The sequence below is a fragment of the Eschscholzia californica genome, unplaced genomic scaffold, assembly GCF_041429995.1.
Source record: "Eschscholzia californica isolate CP2 unplaced genomic scaffold, dmEscCali1.0.p SCAF_6, whole genome shotgun sequence".
In the NCBI taxonomy this organism is placed as follows: Eukaryota; Viridiplantae; Streptophyta; class Magnoliopsida; order Ranunculales; family Papaveraceae; genus Eschscholzia; species Eschscholzia californica.
Window position 1 is genome coordinate 3,760,791 of NW_028238483.1, and position 23,687 is coordinate 3,784,477.

The 23,687-nt window shown below is 34.6% G+C and overlaps 2 protein-coding genes across 2 annotated transcripts; both read right to left on the minus strand.

The window, feature by feature from the left end:
- Positions 1-6,090: 6,090 nt before the first annotated feature.
- Positions 6,091-13,618, minus strand: LOC147530883 (uncharacterized). The gene is made up of 5 exons (XM_086649687.1): positions 13,319-13,618; positions 12,892-13,055; positions 12,205-12,712; positions 9,968-10,062; positions 6,091-6,193 (listed from the first exon to the last, which is right to left on the minus strand). The coding sequence occupies exons 1-5, from the start codon at positions 13,616-13,618 to the stop codon at positions 6,091-6,093; spliced, it is 1,170 nt and encodes a 389-aa protein (XP_086505813.1).
- Positions 13,619-15,183: 1,565 nt separating this feature from the next.
- LOC147530884 (histone H3.3-like) lies at positions 15,184-17,123 on the minus strand. Its single transcript, XM_086647666.1, has 5 exons — positions 16,923-17,123; positions 16,280-16,351; positions 16,124-16,200; positions 15,634-15,724; positions 15,184-15,543 (listed from the first exon to the last, which is right to left on the minus strand). The coding sequence occupies exons 2-5, from the start codon at positions 16,349-16,351 to the stop codon at positions 15,373-15,375; spliced, it is 411 nt and encodes a 136-aa protein (XP_086503792.1). The 5' UTR covers positions 16,923-17,123; the 3' UTR covers positions 15,184-15,372.
- Between the last annotated feature and the right edge of the window lie 6,564 nt (positions 17,124-23,687).

The following is a 23,687-nucleotide window of genomic DNA, read 5'->3' on the forward strand; positions in this document are numbered from 1 at the left end:
GAGATGGGTTTAAGCAGTTACATTTCCAGGAAAATGAATGTTGTCAGTCATTTTCATGAGAACAAATTTATGAGCTTCTCAAGAGAGAGTTCCTCCATATATCATATGGTGAGGAAGAAAAGCAGTTGCCAACATATGATATTGGCTACTGTAATTGGCCTTATCGTGGGGAAATCCAAAACTCAAAAGAAAGTTCACAAATCTTATTACCTTGTGGGGAAATCAAAACTCCAAGGCCATGTATTACCTTGGTGTGGGGGGGTTCCTAGAGTCCCGTTCCCATGGCGTAGACGGATTTCGACAAATTGTGGGAGAGAAAAGAAGAGAGGGAAAATGTGTGGGGCAATAGTTTTGATAATGTGAACCAAATTTGAGAGATATAGAACGATTGTAACTGATTTTGGTACATCCAAAAAAAAATTGTTGACACCAATACCCGAATACTTTCAGGCAATTTACATGAAGATGATTTCATATCTACCCTTGGATGTAATCTTTATTGCAATTATATTACAGTATAATAAAACATCTTAGTCAGTTATCAAGGGGATAAGTCTAATTGTCGACTTTTGCTGAGAATTTGATAAAAATCACATCTAACGGCTGATATAAAATCATCTTCGTTTTAAATCACAAAATCAGTTAATAACTACTTCCCCATTTCTTCTCCCTTAATCTGTTTATTTTCTTTCCTAAATCTCTCTTCAATCTTTCTACTTTTATACTTTGGCATCATTTTCGTTACTCATTTACTATGTGACCTACCAACGTTAACTAAGAGAGATCTGTCGCGTTCGTAAGACGCGGCAAAAAACCTAGTCATATTACAAAACTACTCATCTTGATAATGATGTTATTCTAGTTTCACCAGCCCAACACAACATAACTTTTATCGAAGAGCTCATGAGATCAAATCCTAGCATGTATTTTACTCTCTTGAATAATTAAACCCGCAAAATTAATCAGTTATAACATCATCAAATAAAAATAACAGTGAGAATACCTTGACTTCTTTAGTTCGTTCGTTTGATCGGTTTTGGATAATCAATCAATTGTTTTATAAAGAATACATATTTGACAATGAGAATCAGTCTCTTCAATTTTTGTAGTTTAATTTTAGAGAGAGAGAAAAAACAGTATTAGGTATTGGAGGGAGAGAGGGACATCGTGTAGGTAAGAGAAAATTTTGAAAATTGTTTTTACGAAGAATCAATCATGTCTTTTCACGATGTTAGAGAATTACATAAATACCACAAAGAATCGAAGCCTATGAAATTTTGATGAGTCTTTTTTAACTAAAGCAAAAACTCTTTAGGAAGATATGGCCAAATTTCCTTTTATTCTAGAATCCGGTAATTATGAAGCCCAAAAGATGGGAATAGAAATGTAGGCCCAATCTTCTATATTATTGGAAAAAAAAAGAATCATTTTGTGAAAGTACTTCATTACCTCTTACTACACAAAAAGAGTTACTCATAATTCTGAGTATTAATTTATAGAGTTTCTACTGTATTTGTTGTGATACTCATGGGTAAGTATGATTTTCACTCTTTGGTTTGAAACAAATTGGAAATCTTTATTTAGGTTTAATCTTCCTGTTTTTACGAATTCTAATGGTTTTTTGAACAAGATCTGTTTAGAAAATGTTGACTTATTTGAGAACTCCACAACAGGTTGATTGATTTCTTCCGGCTTTGAAATTTTGTGTTGTTTCATGAGCAAAGATGACTTTACACTCACAAAATAAGACATTCTACAAACTGGTAGAAATAAAATGGGTTATTTCTCAAATAGCCCCCAACTTTGTGACTGGTTTCCTGCCTAGCCCCCTAGTTTATTAAAAATACCCAGATGGCTCACTTTTTAAGATTCCGTTATAACACAGTTATAGTCATCATTTCTCTCTCTTCAATCTCATCACCTCTCTCTGCCACCTCATCTTCTTGTCACCTCATCGTCTTCACTGGTAAGGTCGTCGGTCGGTCGATTTTCCGACCGGCGACCTTCAAACCAAAAAAAAAAAACTTTATTTTTTTCCTCTCTCTCTCTCTCTCTTTAGAACAAATCTAGAGAGAGAAGAGGACTTTTCAAGGTCTCGGCCAGACCTTAAACAGATCTGTTTAAGGTCTCCGACAGACCTTGCACATATCTGTTCAAGGTCAGTTCGACCTACTCCGGCGAAGGGTTTCCTTTCGCCGGAGTATTTAGAGAGAGAGGAGAGAAAAAAAAAATTTAAATTTTTTTTTAGAGAGAGAAAATAATTTTTTTTTCTTTTTTATGTTTGAAGGTCGCCGGGAAGACTATGAGTGGCCAAAATATGAGGTGGCAGAGAGAGATGATGAGATGGAGGAGAGAGAATTGAAGACTGGTTAACGGTGTTATAACGGTAACTCAAAAAGGAGACCATCTGGGTATTTTTGACAAAATAGGGGGTTAGGCAGGAAACCGATCACAAAGTTGGGGCCTATTTCGGAAATTACCCAAATAAAATAGAACTCTGATAGAGAATGAATAGTCTATATTCAGGGTCGCGCTAGGCCCAAAGCCAAAAAGGTGGTTTTGGACCCAAGATTTTGGTGGTGTCATAAGAGACCAAAACTTGGAAGTTTATATGTAAGACATAAATGCAAACTTACAAATGAAGTACATCTTGCCTAATTGGTAAACTATAATAAAGTCATTCTAGAGATCTCAAGTTCAATTCGCCTTATCAATATATTACTTTTATTTGTTCCATTAAATGTCTACAATTCATGTACTTAATCTACATTTATCTACGGGGGATGTGTTTTAAGTCCAAAATCGCATGATCAATGAGTCTAAAAACCAAAGATAATCTGAAATAGAAAATAAATCCACTCAAAGTAAATTACATGTCTATCCTCTCATTCTCTTTTACTACCTAGCATATCCTAAGTTAAAAAAAAATAACCTAAAATAAAATATACCATAATATTTAGAGATTCATTAAATGATTTCCTTAAAAATAAACTTTCCTTCCGGAAAAATAGTTGCCTTTTTCGTTTAGCAGAATACTTTGTTTTATATTTATATTAGAATTGGTCAAAATCAAACCGAAGAGAGAGAGAGAGAGAGAGCATCATCACTTTCTAATATACGAACTAGGTTTTGATTTCATTCATCATCGACGCCAAATTAAACCGAGTGAAAAAGGCAAAAACATCGAGTGGGAGAGAGAGAGAATCGATTGCTGGTTTCATTCATCATCTACAGTACTGAAGAGTAAGAAAAAACAAACGTTAAAATAAAATGTTAAAAATGTTGTTAGACTCGATAATATTCTACCAACATAGAATTTTATTAGAATCGACCTATTGTAACAAATTCATATCAGATGGTAACAGAATCAAGAAAATGCTAGTAAAATACTGAAAATGTAACAAAAACAATTTCACATAATATATTTTAATTACTAAAAAGTATTTGTTAACCTACTGTAACAAATTCATAAGATGCTAGCAAAATATTCTTGCTTTTTAAACTACTGTATTCATATTCATTCAACAGATGCTAATAGAATGTAAAAATTGCTATTAGAATCAATAAGATGTTAGCGAAATAGTATTTGCTTTTTAAACTACTTTATCAAATTCATTCAGCAGATGCTAGTAGAATGTAAAATATGCTAGTAGAATCAGTAAGATGCTAGCAAAATAGTTTTCTTTTTAACCTCACAAACGAATTTGTAGATGTCTAATTGGATCGAGGTAGAATTAAAAAGCAAATCACAAATTCATACTTTCTTGAAATTCAAAGAACATAGAGTTACAGAGAGAGAAAATCGTTTTTGGGAGAGAGCATCTCGTTTTAGGTAAATATCCATTGAATTGGTAGGTTAATTTAGACAAATATCAGTTTTGGAAATAATATATTTTCTTGAACTCAAAGAACATATAGTTACAGAAAGAGAAACTCATTTTTAGGAGAGATAAACTAATTTTAGGTAAATATCCATTGATTTGGTAGGTTACTTTAGAAAAAGTATTTGTTAACCTACTGTAACAAATTCATAAGATGCTAGCAAAATATTCTTGCTTTTTAAACTACTGTATTCATATTCATTCAACAGATGCTAATAGAATGTAAAAATTGCTATTAGAATCAATAAGATGTTAACGAAATAGTATTTGCTTTTTAAACTACTTTATCAAATTCAATTATCAGATGCTAGTAGAATGTAAAATATGCTAGTAGAATCAGTAAGATGCTAGCAAAATAGTTTGCTTTTTAACCTCACAAACGAATTTGTAGATGTCTAATTGGATCGAGGTAGAAATAAAAAGCAAATCACAAATTCATACTTTCTTGATGTTCAAAGAACATAGAGTTACAGAGAGAGAAAATCGTTTTTGGAAGAGAGCATCTCGTTTTAGGTAAATATCCATTGAATTGGTAGGTTAATTTAGACAAATATCAGTTTTGGAAATAATATATTTTCTTGAACTCAAAGAACATATAATTACAGAAAGAGAAACTCATTTTTGGGAGAGAGAAACTAATTTTAGGTAAATATCCATTGATTTGGTAGGTTACTTTAGAAAAATATAAGTTTTGGAAATAAAAGATTAACATTAAATATCCACCATAAATATTCTTTCATAAAATTTATGGAAAGAACAATTGTATTAACTCAACCATCACAAACCTTTGGTTTACCACTGGTTAAAAAATATCTATGAAAGGGCAAAAATGAGAGAAAATTAAAGGATTGATGCATGGGGCCCACCAAATAGTGAATTTTTGGACTTATTTTACATTTTCGATTTATTTTGGTTTTATTTTATTTATTGATTTAGGAGTGGATATATGATTAATTACCCCCCCTATTTTTGGACCTTAAACTCAAAAATCCATTTATCTATTTCACAAAAAAAAATTCAATCCATTACTAAAATTCAAGATTAAGTTTATTTTAGTAAGGAGTATTTGTTGCCGAATAGAATCTTCTCTGTTGTTATATGAATATATTTATATATATATATATATATATATATATATATATTTGAAGTTATTGATGAAAATCGTAGTTTGCATCGTTAATATTATGATACACAAATTTCACTTAAAGTTATTAATTATAATAATTCGTTTCCCTTTCAATTAGTAACAAAGCATAACTTGTCGTGTGTTTTAAGCTTTTTAAATAACTCATATTTAATCTATCATAAAACCTAAAAATATTTAGAACACAATACTACTTTGCCGTTTTGTTTTAGGTTTTCTTCTAAAAACTTGATCAGTTGCATATTTAGCTATTTCAACAAAAAAAAAAAAAAAAAAAAAAAAAAAGTTGCATATTTAGCTTTTTTGGAGTAATTTAACTGAAAAATTTACTTTGAGTGGCATGCATTATAACTAATATTTTCTTTAAGGTTGCCGAAAAGGGTCTCAACTTTTCAGTTCGCTTTAAGCCCCTACACCCTAGGGTCAACCCTGTGTATATCACATCAAGAAAATCTAGGAAAAATCGGTAGGAAATGTTTAAATAAAAATTTAAAATGAATAAACTATGATTAGGTGTTCATTCACAACACCACTATTTGAAAAGAGATCCATGAACTCATCGATTGTGCTTGAGAAATAACTAAAATAAATAAATGTTTCAGAAATCATGTTCAATCGAGTGGAAATTGCTACTTGTGAAAATAAAGATTTCTTCTGCCAAACTATCACTGAAAAGGAAAATGACATTATGTCCGACACGTCTCCTGGCTGAATCCTGACCGTCTGAGGTGTCGAGCATAGATCTAGAGATAAAATGTATTTTTTTTACTTTCTCACACAAGATCTATGCTCGACTTGTCAGACGGATGGAATTCAGCCAGGGCCCAAGAGACCTGTCGGTCATAGCATTACAACTGCACTGAAAATATGTCCGAGAAGGAATAACGCAGTAACAATGATAAGTTACACTACTACTCAGAAATGACTTATACAAACTTAGTTTCATATAATATTAAGACATAATAGGAGACTGCATTCTGAACTCCCTCAAGACAACAAAGAACCATAATTGGCACCAAAATGAGTAGGGTTCTGAAGCATAGTATATGAGTTGGGTTAAAAACACTAGTTAACAATATCTAGACGGCCAGATATAAATTTGTAACGAGAAGGATCTAGTTCATTTAGCTTCCCAAATTTCTTCTCGTAAAAATCCCAAATCTCAAACCTGCATTCACGTTAATATCAAGATATTATTATTACTATACTTTATTCATATATGATTTCTTCTGCCCCTCATCTACATTTATAATAATAAGTATGAAGTTTTACAGGTACTATGGAAAGATATCATATATACGAGGGGAAGGAAATAAAAGTAAAAGAGATTAAAATGAATAAAATCTAGTACTACACGAAACTAAACTCTATTCTGAATTTCTGATCCAAGATATTATTCATCGGTTCATCCCATTTGAGTCAACTGACCCGTGGGGAAGCTGTAGGTGTACGGCACTCATGTGGTAGAGTCCCATCGACATTATATATATGCTTAGCAACCTGAGGTCGAAGACCCACTTATGATTTTTTTCAAGGAAAAAATAGTCATTTCATGTTAATTAACAAAATATACTAGATTTATTTTATGTCCCACGCAAACAGATAAAATCAACCATATAGACCCACAAATCAGACAGAAAGTACAAATTAATAGGATATGTTACATAAGGGGGATCGAAAATAGGAGATCCGGCGGTCAAGATAAGTTGCAGAAATAATATACGTGTATGTACGTGACGGATCGAGAAGACGAGATCCGACGCTCAAGAAGAATTCAGAATATTGAAGATATTTGAAGATATATTGAAGATATATTGAAGATATGTGAAGATTTAGTTTCTTATATTCAGAATATCTCTTGTAACTATCTAATGGTAATATTAGATAGATTTTGTATTATTTCCTAGTTTAGTAATCAGAAACTAGGAAACCCTAAACCCTAAGTCATCTATAAATAGGAGAGGGTTGTAGGAATAAAACTCATCGAGTTATGTCTGACCAATGTAACCGATCAAACCCACATACAATTGTATGTGGTGAATTATTAATAAAGAAGTATTATCCGTGGATGTAGGTCTTGAGTATTCGACCGAACCACGTTAATTATCGTGTCTTTTACTTCATGTTTATCATATCTCCGATTATTATATAATCGTGAATTTAACATGGTATCATGAGCAGGTTAATTGATCCTGATTAATGCTTCCGCAAATTCCAACTTTTATTTTAGTTGTGATTATATTATATTTCAATCGTGTATACGATTTGTTTTCCAAGATTAGTCTTGTGATTATGACGAGAAAATCAATTAAAAGTTAAAAAAAAAAAAAACTTCAACCGAGAATAGGAGATTCAAAATTTTTATGAGATTATTAAAGTTTATCGAAGACGTAGTTCCTCTCCAACAAAGGTATGATTCTACATTTATTTTCGATTTTTTCGGATTTTTTTTTTCAATTTTTTCGAATTTTTTTAGACCTAAAATAGGTCTGGAACCAAAATCACGGATCTGGTTCACTTTCAACCAACCAGATTTTTCGTTCCGGAATAAAGAAACCCGGGTTTCACTAACCCGCAACCAAACAGACCTTATGGTCATGTTTGACTTTGCTGACTTAGTCAGCGGACTTTGACCCGTGTTTTTTGCACGTGATGATGTCATCATTACGTCATCATTGATTCAGTCAATGTACTTTGACCCGAGCAGCAACTTCTTCTCTCCCACGCGAACCCTAGCTAGGGTTTTTGACTGCCGCTCACCCACAGCCGCCTTTCAACTATTTTCCGGCGAGATCTCCATTGCCAATCGATTGGTTCCATCGATTTGTCCAACCACCAACAATTTCTTTTTCGATTTGGTGCAAATACGAGTTCTTCTTCTCGGTTTTTTTTTAGCCGAAGAACGACTCTTTCTCTCTCTAGCTTCCGATCACCACCGGTTGATTCTTGGCCGAGTTTGGTTGATATGGATTATACCAAAGATGGATCAGGGCCTCATACACATTAGATGTGATTCCTATTGTTTCATTTTCAATTACCTTCTGATTTGGGAATCCCAATTTTGAGAAATTTCCCAATTTGGGTAAACCCTAATTTAGAAGTTCATAAATTTCCCCTAAATTCAATATTTGCGACAGTTTCTTTTCCCCACATTATTTTGTGACGGCGACTTTATCAGATCAGTGACAGTTTGAAAATGTCACTGATTTCCATCTAAAGGAAAGTGACACTATTTTCTACTGTCACTAATGTTACAGTTTTTTTTTTTTTGCGACTAAATACTAATTTCACAAATCTGTCGCAACTATACACTGTTTTTTGCCACAGTTTTTATTCGACATAGTTCATCTGTCGGAAATTTATTTTGTGACAGACTTCTAATGTCACCTATATCCAACTTTTTCTAGTTGTGACACAACTTTTTCTGTCACTTTCTCTTCTATTTGTGACACTAAAATAGACTAATTTAATCTATTTTGACTTTTCTTTCCGGATAAACCCGTGACATTTCCAAAGTCATACTTTGTTTATGACGATTTTATTTCTCTACCAAAATATTGGACTTTCTCTTCAACGGAGAAAGAATTCCTATTTTGGATTTTAATTCCGGAAATCAACCCGCGAAATTTTCATAATCATATTTTTCTCATGATTATTTTATTTCTTCCAATTATATTTTGGATTTTCCCACCACAAATAGAATATATCTATTTTGATCTTTATTTCCGGATTCTCCCGTGACATTTTCCAACTCATACTTAATATATGATGACTTGTCTTTCCTACCAAATAACATTTTGGAATATTTCTCCACCGAATAGAATATCTCTTCAATGAATAGAATATCTCTATTTTTTTCGGAATTATATCGATCTTGCATATTTTTGGCAATGAATTTAATGTCGACCATCTTTTTGGTTGTTTCTTCTCCAATATTTTTTGGCAATTACGACAATGATTTCTTGTCGATTTTAAACAAAACAACATTATTTTTGTTGTCACTCCTAAAGTTCATACTTGACGTTTTTATACGACAAGATATTGATCATCACAACCTTTTAGTTGTTGACATTTTCTTCATACAATGACCAACTTTACATACATGAGAAAAATACATGTAATTTCGTTGTCATTGATTTTCGCTCAGTTTTTTGACCGCAACTACCAACCTTTTGGTTGTGACTTAATCATCGTTCAATCATCTTCCAACGCATCCACAATCCAAGAGTTGCAAGAAGACGAATACGACGAATCAAGAAGTATTTCCTTTTTCTCTCTCCAAGTCGGACACTTCAAAATTTACGTGCTCCAACTTGCGGGGGGGTAATAGGATATGTTACATAAGGAGGATCGAAAATAGGAGATCCGGCGGTCAAGATAAGTTGCAGAAATAATATACGTGTATGTACGTGACGGATCGAGAAGACGAGATCCGACGCTCAAGAAGAATTCAGAATATTGAAGATATTTGAAGATATATTGAAGATATATTGAAGATATGTGAAGATTTAGTTTCTTATATTCAGAATATCTCTTGTAACTATCTAATGGTAATATTAGATAGATTTTGTATTATTTCCTAGTTTAGTAATCAGAAACTAGGAAACCCTAAACCCTAAGTCATCTATAAATAGGAGAGGGTTGTAGGAATAAAACTCATCGAGTTATGTCTGACCAATGTAACCGATCAAACCCACATACAATTGTATGTGGTGAATTATTAATAAAGAAGTATTATCCGTGGATGTAGGTCTTGAGTATTCGACCGAACCACGTTAATTATCGTGTCTTTTACTTCATGTTTATCATATCTCCGATTATTATATAATCGTGAATTTAACACAAATTCTAGAATTAGTGTAAATCACCCATTTATGTAAATCAGATGTAATTTAGAAAAACATAAACCATCTTATCAAAATGAAAAGTATAATTCGTGTACCAGTATGCCAAGAACTGGAATGGCTTGTAGATGTTGTATATATTGTTAGCATCTCTCGTCAATGTCTTCTTTTTGCACGTTCCCCTTCCGTGAACCTGCAATCAAAGAAAATGATAGGTCCAATGTGAAATTTTTTTCCTCATTCAAGTCGGATTCTTCACGTATTATGAAAATATGGGATTTCAAGAGAGAAACAAAATCCTAAAAAGAAGTATGATTGTTTTTGTGCATATATAACGTGTTATGAACAACTATATATATATCGTGTTATGTTTGTTCATAATGTCATATTTTTTGTCGTTACATACAATACGAAAAATAAAACATGGTCTTGAAGAAGAAACGATTTTGTATTTGGGTTAAATAGCAAAATAAGATATTTGCTGTAATGCATTATGAACCTTTATCATACATTATGAATGCTTATAAAAAAAGCCTAAAATAAGACAATTTATAATTCATTATGAACAACCATAATGCCTTACACGACTTCCTGAGATTTTGCGTAGAGGATATTTTTGTTCGGAATAAATTAGTCCCGAACCTTTATGATATTTTCCCATGATAATTTTGCCCAACCATGACTAATTGTCTGTTTCGTGATCTAGAATGAATTTTAGGACAATTGTTTTTTATTGTTATTATGGTTATTATTATTAGCAGTAGTATTTGCGCTACCGTTTACATCACCATTGTCCTCTTATATAACTTCTTCCTACTTTGTTTCAAGAAAAAAAGATATTGTTTTACCTTACAAACAATATTTATCTTTGCCTAATGAACCATAACTATTTTTTTGTGGAATTATATCGATGCAAAGCAGGCGAAGTGATATTAGAGAAAGGGAACCGCGAAGTGATATTAGAGAAAAGGAACTTGAAAAAAAATAAGGCTAGAGCTATTTTTGACTTTTTATGCGAGGAAAGATCGTCACTAATTTTCAATTAAAAGAAGAATGTCTATAACTACACATGATATAGAAGTGGCATTTTCCCGCCACATCATGAGCATGTCACTTACAGAACTCAAAATTATTTAGTCCTACGTGTCAAGTTTCAGTCGCAATTGTCATTCTTAGGTGTTAAAATTTGAGATATCTTGAAAGGACACACTAGAAATAGATTGTTTTCTTGAGATATATCTAATTAATTACAAACATATCATCTTAGAGATCTAAATTGATATATTAAGTGGGGGTTATTCGTCCAGAACTTTTATCAGATTTTCAAAGTTCTTAAAACCTTTGAAGTTTAGTGTTATTAGTTTCGATCTCTTTTTAAGAGTTTTCAAGTTCCGTGTTATTGGTTCAAATTATAAGAACTTTAAAGTTTCATGTTATTAGTTGAGATCTTTTTTTTAAGAACTTTAAAAGAATGCGTTATTCGTTTTTTATTCAAAATTAAGAACTTTTAATCAAAGATCTGACCCGAAACTTTCCGAGACAAATTTATTCATAAATTAGTCAAAGTCAAATATCCACCTGTTTAGTTGGATCTTTGAAATTCTTACTTTGGATGTACCTAAAAATTATTGTCAAACCCGTGTGATAGGGGGTGCGGGATGTGTACAAGCACTTGATCCCCACAACAAGAGGTCATTTCTTTCTTCCTAACAAGTAACAAGTTACATACTCTCTACCTCCACAATTTTTCTCACTCTCTCTTTCTCTCACACAAGATTTCCTATCACATAAATATTTTTTTCTTTTCTCATATCTCCAGTGTTGTTGATTTCTCCTTATTTCAAATCTCTCTTTTTTCCTCTCGAAATTCTAATCCAATTTGTCTGTTTCCATACCATCCATCTCTTATTTATTTTTTTATATAAATAATTGAATTTTTTCCTTTTTTATTCTTTTTACGCGAGTCAAGGAAGTCTCTATGTGCTTAGTATTTAAATGAAAGCCTGCGTAGAAATGACAGAGAAGTTAGAAATGAAAGCCTACTTAAATTTTACGCGAGTCGAAGAAGTCTATGTGTTTAGGAACTTCTTGAGCTTTCATTCTAAAATAATACTTTGTACTAAAAATGAAAGCCTACTTAAATTTGGAGGTCCGGAACAAAAAATAATCTAGTAAAAATGTCTAAACAAATAACAGGCCCTAAAACTTTGTAAAGGAAAATTGTAAAAAACGTAAGTGACAGTTAAGATTGAATGTTGCATTGGAGATGCCGGCGGGAGAGTAATTAACTCAATAAACAAAATAGAAGTTAAAGATAATATGAAAAAAGAATTACCAGTTGTAGATGCCTATTAGTTTCACTATCTGCTGGAATCCTCTCATAAAATCCCAAGCACGTCAACACGTATGAAGATGCAAAGGCACCAAACCCCTTTATACTCAACAACTCCTTGTAAATGTTATCATATAGCAAGTATATAGGATCTGTCTCCTCTTCTTTATTTTCATCTTCAAGCATTATTAATTGTTTCTTATCAAATGTTGTTAAACATTTAAGTTTCTCGAATTTTTTCGCAAGTCTTAGAATGGTCCCTGCTCTATAACCAAGCATACAACGATCTTTCATAAATTCCTCAGTAAGACCTTTGAGTTCTTCTGCTCTAGGAAAGTCACCACACTCTTTACTTTTCGAGGTTTTCCAATGTTGCATTTTAGGAGCATTTATACCTTTTCTCTTCAAACATTTTGGATTAGTTGAAGAATAATGAGGAAGATGTTTACCGTCTCTTAATTCAAACTGAAGTTCACAAAGAGCCCTAGCCATTGAAAGTGACCTTTCAAACCTATACATATGACAAGTAATTTTATGATTAATAAATCATGGAATATCCTGTGCATGTATCTCATTAATCTTATTGAAAAGAATATATATATATAGCTAGAATTAGTCATCCAAATTTGGGATAATAACCAAAATAAATGGTTGTGCAGTACGTATAAGGTCTACGAAATGAGAACGTACTTGCAGTTGCAGAGAAGGATCGACTTAACCATATCTTCGAAAAGAGTAGGAGAGCGAAAAATTCTGCCGAATCCTCTCTCCTTGGCATCATGATGCATCTCATGAAATTCCTTAATTTCTTTTTCGTCCTTCTTTGAAATACGTAACATTCTTCTAACTTGACCCTAAATAATTATAAAAATAATATAATTAATTAAACAGAACAATTAAGTAATCAACCGTGATAGATGGCCCGGCACGGAACCCGGCCGAATCCCGGCACAGAACCCGGCCAAATCCCGGCACGTCGGGACGGCAGAATCTCTCTCTAAATCATGGCCCGACACGTCATCCCGTCGGGATTCGGCCGGGTTCCGTGCGGGGCATAGCATCATTTTCGTTAAGTAATATGGGTAATGAACTAGACAAGATATTAACATGTACTTACCAGTAATAATTGTTGTTGTTTAGGAGAGGGAGAAACATTTTTCTGATGAGTTCCTCCTACTAATACTTGGACAACTTTTAAAGATAGATAACTATTGTTATGGTGTTGATGCTGAGAGATAGAGAGAGTGATGGTGAGAGAATTATGATTATCATTGGTGGCAGGGAGATGAAATGGACGTTGTAGTGTTTTGGTTGAAGGGTTCCAAACGTTTGGTGCCATCATGAAGAAGCCATGGCTGCAAACTACCTTCTCTATATCGAAACTGGTTCTAGTCGGTAGATTCAGAAACATCGCCATACTAATTTAATTGACCTGGTTAAGAATATGGAGGTTCAGCCTTAGACTTTATACTAATTTAATTGAGCTGGTAATGTAAGTTTATTCCAATTCCAAACCCTAAACTCATAACTTATTACAGTAAGTACTAATTAAAACAGCCCAAGTACAGTCAGTAAAAACCCTACATTTTCTTCTTGGAAGTTCATCAGTTTTTAATTTTTGTTTTCCAAAAACGTATTAAAGGGGATTGTGAATTCACGAAAAGTAGTTATCATTCCAAAAAAGTTTACAACAAATAGTTGATAGATTTAATTGTAGTGTTTTAGAAGACATAAAGTCAATAATTTTGCCAAGAAGGAAATTTGAAATGAAATGGTACTTAACAGAAAAGATAATTATAATGAAATCAAAGATGATGAAGATGGAAGGATTACAAAATGTTCACATATTTTTCACTTCAATTGTTTATTTGAGTGGTACAAACAAAAACTAACTTGTCCTCTTTGTAGGCATGATTTACGAAAATACCCTACCAAATGAAGCATGTCTTGAAGATTTGAAGAATGAAGAATGAAGATGTGATGTTGAATTTTGAAGATGATTTTGATTCTTATGTGTTTTATTTAGTTTAGTTTTCTTTTTCTTTTTGTTGTAACTACGTTTATGGTTGTCTGTCTTAATGGAGTAGTTTTTTTTTCTGGTTGAGGTTTCTATCGTAGGCTTATTCATCATTCATGCTATAATGAAAAATATATCTGCTAAGCAAAAATTTTTATTCAGATTTCCTTTATAATTAGAATAAAGCTAGAAGAAGCTACAAGCCAAAGTCTAATCAAAACCTAAATAAAATCGAGGAGCTTCATTTTCGAGTTAACTCTTTTTCTCTCTCTTGATGAACTTTTACACGCTAGATGGATGAATGATTCTTCTGTAGTAATTTTTGTAGTCCTTTTTTATCAATTTCTTTGGGTTAAGTCCATTTTGGCCCTCAACTGATGAAGTGGAGGAGAGATGAGATGAGGTTGAAGAGAAGGGAGTTGGTGTGAAATTTATGTTTTACTCCCTCCGTCCTATTTTGTTTGGCTCTTTGACAAATTGAATTTAACTACAAACAAATGTTTAATAGATAACCGATTTAATATGATGCCTAATTAAAAAAATGTAAGCCCTTTAAGGATTGGGGGTTCGGTGTTTTCTCGATTATACTGTGGATCAATTCTTTCCTATTTTCACCTAGTAATTAAGAAAAAAGACCAACAAAAAGACTAATCATTTCAAGTTGGGAATGGAATCAGACTCCACCAATCAAAATCTTCATTGCTCGAATTCAAAAACATTGTTGCAGATTGGTTGTCAAATGACTGCCCTAGTAAAAGATCAACATGGGTGTTGAATATTAGAAATGAATTTATAGTAGGAAGAAATCAACCTGATAGTGATAGCCGATGGGTGCCATTGAAACTGCTACTTCATCCCCCAAACTGGGTGGTAAATAGAGCCAGAAGATGAACACCATGAGCTATCATTTCTAGTTTTTGCATAGAATTATATAACATTGAAAAGTAATAACCCCAATAGCAATATAATCAAAAGTTGATATCAATTAGCAACAAAGCATAAAGCAGTCAGACTAACAGAGTCGGTTCACAATGAAGAACGACCACACAAGAAAGAACAATACCACCATATCCTCAAAACATCATTCGTCCTTAACAGTATTTAAAGCAAAACCCTAGTACTAATTAACTATATATATCATCTATCCATCAGCCTTAAGCCCTCTCACCACGAATCCTCCTAGCGAGCTGAATATCCTTGGGCATGATAGTAACACGCTTGGCATGAATTGCGCAGAGATTGGTGTCTTCAAACAGACCTACTAGATAAGCTTCAGCGGCTTCCTGCAATGCCAACACAGCATGGCTCTGGAAACGGAGATCCGTCTGAGAGAAAGAACATCAAACAACAATCAGCCATTAGAAACTACAAGAGGAAACAATTACACAAACAAGGAAGCAAATCCAAATGATCACCTTGAAGTCCTGAGCAATTTCACGAACAAGCCTCTGGAATGGAAGCTTCCTTATCAAGAGCTCAGTGCTCTTCTGATACTTGCGGATCTCACTGCATTCAAATTTATCGCTCCATGTCAAAACATGTTCATGTACAGCGCACGTAGAACATTAACGTCTACAGCGTCGAACTTACAAAACCAAACTAAATATGATAAATGATGATCGTCAAGAGAAACAAGGATAGCCTGAGGCAGTGGCCTTCATCAGGATACACACTTCATCACCATCCTTCCCAACTCAATATGCATTAACTAGCTAGGTCTCCCATTAATGACATAATAGAGGGCATTGGGATATGTCAAACATGTATGAGAGAGACCAACAAGGTCCATATTACAAAAGAACAAAGACACGGAGCTGGAAGGACCCAATAAAAAAACAAGACTTGAATCTCAAGAGAGACATTCATATAGCAAACAAGTTATGCATCTTAAGCAAAAGAACATACCGAAGAGCAACAGTTCCGGGTTTGTATCGGTGAGGCTTCTTCACTCCTCCAGTGGTTGGTGCAGATTTACGTGCAGCCTAAAATTAAAAGACATACTATCAAATTAAAACCTAATCCAGATATTTGAATCATTCAAACATTAAGAATTGAGCAAACCTTAGTTGCGAGTTGCTTCCTTGGAGCCTTTCCCCCGGTCGATTTACGAGCAGTCTGCTTAGTACGAGCCATCTATATCAACAAACACTAAATCATATACTTTTCCCTTTCAAATTCCTCCAAACAACCTTGCCAACAAGAATTCTATTCTACAAGTAAACTTATAAAGATCAAAATACCCAATTCATACAGTTGTTGGTCAAACAAAAAGCAAGAAACTGCCCTAATTTACCAAAAGTTGTTCGAATTATTCATCGAATCAATAACCTTAATCTAGATGTAAAATAAGTCGCCTAAACAATTTCACGAAGAAAATGGCTTAGGAATCATGAATTCTTCCATCAAGAATTCTATTCAAGAAATCAACAAATCGCCAATCGATTAGGGTTTCCTTTTCGAATTATTCATCGAATCAATAACCTTAATCTAGATGTAAAAATACCCAATTGAAATAGTTGTTGTTTAACCAAGAAGCAACAAATCCCCCTAATTTACCAAAACTTGTTCCAAAGTATCCCTAATTAAAAAAAAGAAAGCTAAACCCTAACTTAACCAAACTAAACCTTATGCATAAACTCAAACGACAGAACATGAAAACAAGAACGAGAAGATCTTGAAAAGGAAACCCTAATCGATTGCTTACCTTCTTTTTCTCACGGTCGCAAAAGTCTCTTGAAATTCTTCTAGAATCGAAAACTCGGAAGAATGAATTGAAGTCTTTCTCTAAATAACCAACCCTTTTTATAGATTTGATTCGACGACCGTCGGGTTGCTCTTTTCTTACGAGAATATCTAACGGTGGGGTTTATTTCAAAATGGCGTGCCCTTAAACACTCCTCGAGACCAATGTACCGTTGCACTTAAATACTGCTCGAGCCAGAAATTTATATGCATTGTATTTTTTTTTTTGTTGAAAGTTATATGCATTGTATGACCAGTTCTGGTTGGAGTTCATCTTACCATAACCTAGGAGTATTATAATTTCTCTTTAGGGTCCGTTTGTTGCATGAGAAAATCATGTGGGAAAATCAATTTTTCTAAGAAAATCAATTTTTCTAAGAAAATCAATTTTTCTAAGAAAATCAATTTTTCACTGTTCAGTATGGCCAGAGAAGCGAGAAAGTCGTGTTCTGTTAGAAAAAAAAGGTTAAGAAATTAGTTTAAAATTTTTTCTACAAAAAAAAATGGGAAAGCAGATTTCCCACCTTTTAAAATAAACACGCTCTCTCTCTCTCCTCCCGTGAAAGAGAAGAGAGAGAAACCAATACTTTCTAACCTTCGATATATAATCAGAGAACTTTCAATTCTATTTTGGGTGCAAGAAGAATTAAGATTTTCACGATGGGATTATGGTTGTAGATTCTAGTTAATCGGTCGTGATAGAAACTATTTTACAGTGGTCAGTGGGTGGAAAAAAACATGGAATGATAGTCTTCAAGTTTAATCGCTAATGGTGTAGTTTCCATTAGCAGCAAAATCAGTGTAGTTCAATTAGTGGGGTTTGTATATGAAAATGATAGAAAATTCGAAGTGGTATAAAATCTTTTTTGTTTAGAATTTGGATGACCAAATCTCTCTCTCCCTCTCTCTCTCGACTCTGCGTTATCGCTTTGCTGGGTTTGTGGAACAAGAAGATCAGCTAACTCACGAATGGGAAATTTTAAAAGGCCCCCCCGTTTTTGTTAAAAGGCCTCCCCGCTAAAAGCGCCCCTCATTATAACCCATTTGGTTATAGGGCCCCCTCTACAAAAGAGCACCTCCTTCATCAATATTTGACCTAACGGCAAAGTTAACGCCGTTAGGTCAAACTTAACCCAAGACCGGTGATGTTGACCACGCCACATCATCATCTTCTCCGGCAGAGTCGCCGGCTGGCCAAACTTCCGGCCGGCGACCTTCAAAATTTTTTTCTCTCTCTAGATCTGGTTCATATAAACCAGATCTAGAGAGACCTTCTTGAAGGTCTTCAACAGACCTTCAAGAAGGTCCGAACAGACCTGCTTGAAGGTCTGTTGCAGACCTTCAAGCAGGTCGAACAGACCTGCTTGAAGGTCTTTTGCAGACCCTCAAGCAGGTCGAACAGACCTGCTTGAAGGTCTTTTACAGACCTTCAAGAAGGTCTTTTGAAGACCTTCAAGGTCTCTCTAGATCTGGTTCATATGAACCAGATCTAGAGAGAGAAAAAAAAAATTGTTTTTAGAGAGAGAGAGAGAATAAAAAAAAAAATTTGAAGGTCGCCGGCCGGCCGGCGGCCCTGCCGGAGAAGATGATGATGTGGCGTGGTCAAATGATGTGGGTGAAATACACCTTTTAAGGGGGTTTTTTTCACCCATTCAAAGAGGGGGCCCTTTAACCAAGCTAAGTCAAAGGTTTTTGGGAGATTTTATAGGGCCCCCTCATTTTTGTTAAAAGGCCTCCCCTCAGTGATAATTTAGCAAGTAAAATGGTTCATGGGGAGGCCTTTTAATAAAATTGGGGAGGCCTTATAAAACTTCCCAAGGTTTTTTACTAAGTCAACGAAACCATAGGGAGGCCTTTTAACAAAAACGGGGAGGCCTTTTAAAATCTTCCCCTCACGAATTATCCCTTGAAGACGAGGTTGATCCAGAGACTGCTTTGGGTAATATATCTTGGAACACAATGCTCTTTTTAATGGAAGTCAGGCATTTATACTTTATAGTTTTATTGCATTTTCTCTCATTTGACTTATTTTTAATCATTCAGATATTTTTAAGTCGGATCCTCAATTTGTGGAAAATGAGCAACGATATGAAGACTTAAAGCGAAAAATCTTTGGGGATCACGACGAGTCCTCTGATGCAGGCTCGGATGAGGACGATGAGGAAGACTCTGATGAAGAACAGATGAAGATCAAGGATGAAACAGAGACAAACCTTGTCAATCTTCAGAGAACAATTTATCTCACAATCATGTCAAGTGCTACCTTTGAGGAGGCTGGTCACAAGCTCCTTAACATCTCCCTTAAGCTTCTTTCATCTTCATCGGTGGCTTTGGGCCCCAAGATTTGGATGGAATGATAAGGCCCCAAATTTGGGCGTTCAAGTATATAATTTGGAAGTTAAAAGACATGTTATAAAAGAGCTCCAGCTCAATTGGTGAAGTTTGTTCATTTCCCTCATTAAGTCGTGAGTTCAAATCATTTAACCTGCAAGTTTTTTATCTTTTCTCAACCACTCCTATTTAAACACAAATCACCTAACCTACATGTTTTTTTTTCTTTTAACTTCTATTTAACCTGCAAGTTTTTTTTCTTTTCTCAACCACTCCTATTTAAACACAAATCACCTAACCTACATGTATTTCATATATTTTTGAAAATCAAGATTATAATAAATTTTATTAAATAGTTTTGTTGTTCAATAAATTACATTTTGTTTATGTGAAGTTATCTACAATTGAATTAATGTGCAATTTCTTTCTTACTTGTATCTTATTTTTTCTAAGAAGTCCTATAGTAGTTAAATCTACTAAACTTCGTAATGATAGGTAGTGACTAAATTATATTTTCACGAACTTTAAAATTAATATTCTGTTCGTATTTAAATAGATACGAAATCTACAAGGTTTTTCGAACACTAAACTATTTAGAGTTAAGAGTTTCCAATTTTTCTTCTTTACATTTTTTGGCTTTCGAACTATTTAGCTTTAAAAAGTCGTAACGGGTTAATAGGTGGAGGTTAGCAAAATCGATGGAAGCTTTTTGGCTTAAAGTAGGGGCCTCAATTTTAAGTTCGCTTTAGGCCTACCAAAACCTTGGGCCGGCCCTGACTAAACGTGATACCCTTCTTCTCTTCGAGCTGCCTCTGCCACTCTCTACAGTATCTTCACAATTTCGCCCAATTATTGATGTTATACTTGATACCCTAAACCCCTAATTCACCCACTTAAAGATGCCCTAAAATCCTACTTCATCAACTAGTTGTGTCATATCCTTCTCTATGGTCTTATATAGAACCAGTCTCTTGTATGTATATGTATAACCAGTCTCTTGTATGTGTGGGTATACAAATATATATAGAGAGAGAGAGAAAGAAATGGATGAGAATTGAGAGGGGAAGAAATAGACTAGAGTTAGAGCATCTCCAATGCAAAACTCAAAAGAAACTCTAAAAATCCTATGTGTCGAGATTCAAATGTTTTAATCTCTAATTTTTCTCTTTCTTATTTGTCAAGATTGAGATCCTCTATTCGAAGGACTTCTGTAATGCAACACTCTAAAACTCCAAAAATTGCTTATGTGGCATTCTTTTTCATTAAAATATATGAAAATGTTGAGTTGGCATTTAGAGATATCTCAAGAAGACACTCTGAAAATGGAGTGTCCTCTTGAGATATCTTCATTCTACCCTCAACATGTCATCTTGGAGATTTGAATTGAGTTTTGCATTGGAGATGAACTTTAAGATAAAAATTCCAAAAGTCCTACGTGGCACTCCGAGTTTCTAAGATTGAGATTTGCATTGGAGATGCTCTTAGAAATGGAGAAGAGAGAGAGGATTTTTTTTAAGATATCTGATCCAATTTCTATAAGTATGAATTACGTGAATTGATTTGATTTTTAAAGGCACCTCCAGGTTTCCCACGACCAATTAAACACCAAAAATTGAATTTCAAATGAGACTTTCCTATCAGAAAAGTGGTGGTTTCTTTCCCACTTTACAAACGGACCCTTAGTTTGTTTTCTGATATTGTTTTAAATTATGGAGAAGTTGATGTTATACTGTATATTGGTTCAGGTAGTAGAGAAATGGAACGAGCAAAGAGCGAATGGGACTTTCCCCGGGTCCTCAGTTGAGAGGGAAATTCAACTCTACTACCACCACCACCGTCCTCTCATGGTGGAATGTGTTTCTAGAAACATCGTGGGAAGATATTAATCATTAAGTTTGAGTTAATAAAACTTTTGAATTGTTTGCTAACTCCAGTATGGAGCTAATATATGAGGAGATTACTTCACACAAAAGAGTAGAGCTAATATACTGTATATATTTAAATTCATCTGTTAAACTTGTTTTTCTTAATATTCCCTCGTTACAAAGAGGTGGCCTTTTTCAGGTATTTAGTTCCTTATTTTCATTTGAATTCAATCGAGTACAGTAAACATAAGACTTATAGAAAACCCAAGTTTACGACCTCGTCTTGGTCAAGCCCAAAACACACAATTTATATAACACATTGTGGTAGTGTATGACCCTCCTTGTGGTAGTGTATAACCCTCCTTGTCGGAACTCGGAACAAATAGGGTTTTGGAACTGCCCTGTTGAATATGATGCAACATCCAATTAAGAATAAGACCGAGGTGGGTTTACTGTAACTTCCAGGAAAAAGAACTTTGCTTCAAGTTATTGTTCATTTTCACTTAGAGACGAATCTTGGGAGCTTTCCCAAGAGACCATTCCTCCAAATATCATACGGTGAGGAAGAAAAGCATTGTCCACATGGTACTGGTTACTGCAACTAGCCTTAAAACTGGGCAAGTTTGGCCTGTAGAGATGGAACAGGGTAACTGTAAACCACATTCGGTGCAAACGAATGAAACAAATAATCACATCGGAAGAGTAGGTCGACCTCTCTTCAACCAAAAAAAAGAGTGGGTCGATCTGTAATTCCCGTTCCCTTCGATTCTTGATAAAAAGTATCGAGATAATCAATTTGTACCAAGTCTACTCTTGACCAAACTAAACATTATTGTAATGGTTTATTATTATTTATTATTCAAAATCACATTACGAAATTACTCAACATGATAATTTCATTCTAGTGTCACTCTCCAAACATAGGATGAGGGCTATCCAAGAGTTCATAAGATTTAATCCTAGGATGTAGTTTATCCTTGAAAATAATCCCACACCCAAACGTAAGGGTGGGAATTTAGTCCGGGAGCCCGAAACCCGGCCCAGAACCCCCGAGTCCGGCGAAGAAACGTGCAGCCCGAAGCCCGTTACGGGTTCTGCCCGCCGGGCCCGTTGAGCTTTTGTGGGCGGGCTTGGGCTCTACTAAAAAATCTCTTGCCCGAGTGCATTACCCCAGTACATAGCCCGAATCTCGTACCCGACTCATAAGGTCCGTTAGATTGGAGATGGATGGACAGATATAGATTTCCAATCTTAGGGTTTTGTAGGTATAAAAGTCTATTTTTGCCTCTTCAGTCTCCACTAGCCAAAGTGGGAAAGGAAAAGAGGGACAAGCAGAGAGAAATAGCGAGAGAGAGAGAGAGAGAGAGAGAGAGAGAGAGAGAGAGAGAGAGAGAGAGAGAGAGAGAGGGAGAAAACGAGAGAGAGAAAGAAAGACAAAAAAGATCGATAGAAAACGGGAGAAACGAAAATCGAAGCAAAAAAAAAAACGAAGATACTGAGTTGTTGGTTGAAAACAGGCTATGAAGAGTGAAGAGTAAGAAGATCTTCAAGAAATAGATTTTTTTTCTCTCTTCTGCAAATATTCTCTATATTCTTTTCTCCGTAAATATTTTACTTCCAAATAGATTTGTATTTTTTGTTTTTGGGTAAATCTATCTATCTAAGAAGAAACAACAAATCAACTTTTTAGAAAAATTTGATGTAGATTTGTAAAAATAATTTCATGTCTACAGATCTGGATACATATCTATCTTGCTCTCTCTGTCTCCATCTATTTGTTTAGATCTGTATTTTTTCGTTCATGGTGATGTTAATCTATAAAAGGTTTGGGATATAGAAATTAAGTATAACAAAATCAGAGTTCACAGTGATAAGTGTTCTAGCAAAAAAACAAAAATTAAAAAATTGGTCATTTACCCGGCCCGCCCGTTATGGGCTAGTAGCCATGGAGGGCTTTGTGCAAAAAAAGCCTGACTTTTACCCTTGGAACCGAGAGTACTTGGTTTCTATGGCTTGTCTTGACAAGTTGGACTTCGTAATTGTGATGGTTCCATTTAACCTACTACTTCATCCCCCCAAATTGGAGGCCAAGTATAGGCAGAACTAGGGGTGGGAATTTTGCCCATGAGCCCGAACCCGCCCACGGGCACCCGAGCCCAACGATGACCATGGACGCCCGCGCCCGTCTCGGGCACAACCCGCCCAGCCCGCCAAATTTTAGTGGGCGGGCATGGGTTAAAACCTCTACCCGCGCACCCGCCCATGCCCGCACCCACTTAACCTCACCCAATGATAACCAACCAAATTACATCAACTTTATGGGTTGATGAAGCCCCAGCTGTCTATGTTGCTAGGCTTAGTTGAGATGGTAAACAATATGCTTAAGGGAAATCACACGAACTCAATATATTGCTTTGCAATGGCCCAAGAGAATTCTTAGTAGAATACTGAAGTAGTCTTTGGCTTTGAGGGAACAAAGAGTGGGGTAAGTTTATATTATATTTCATGAGAATTCTTCATTAGTTTTCGAT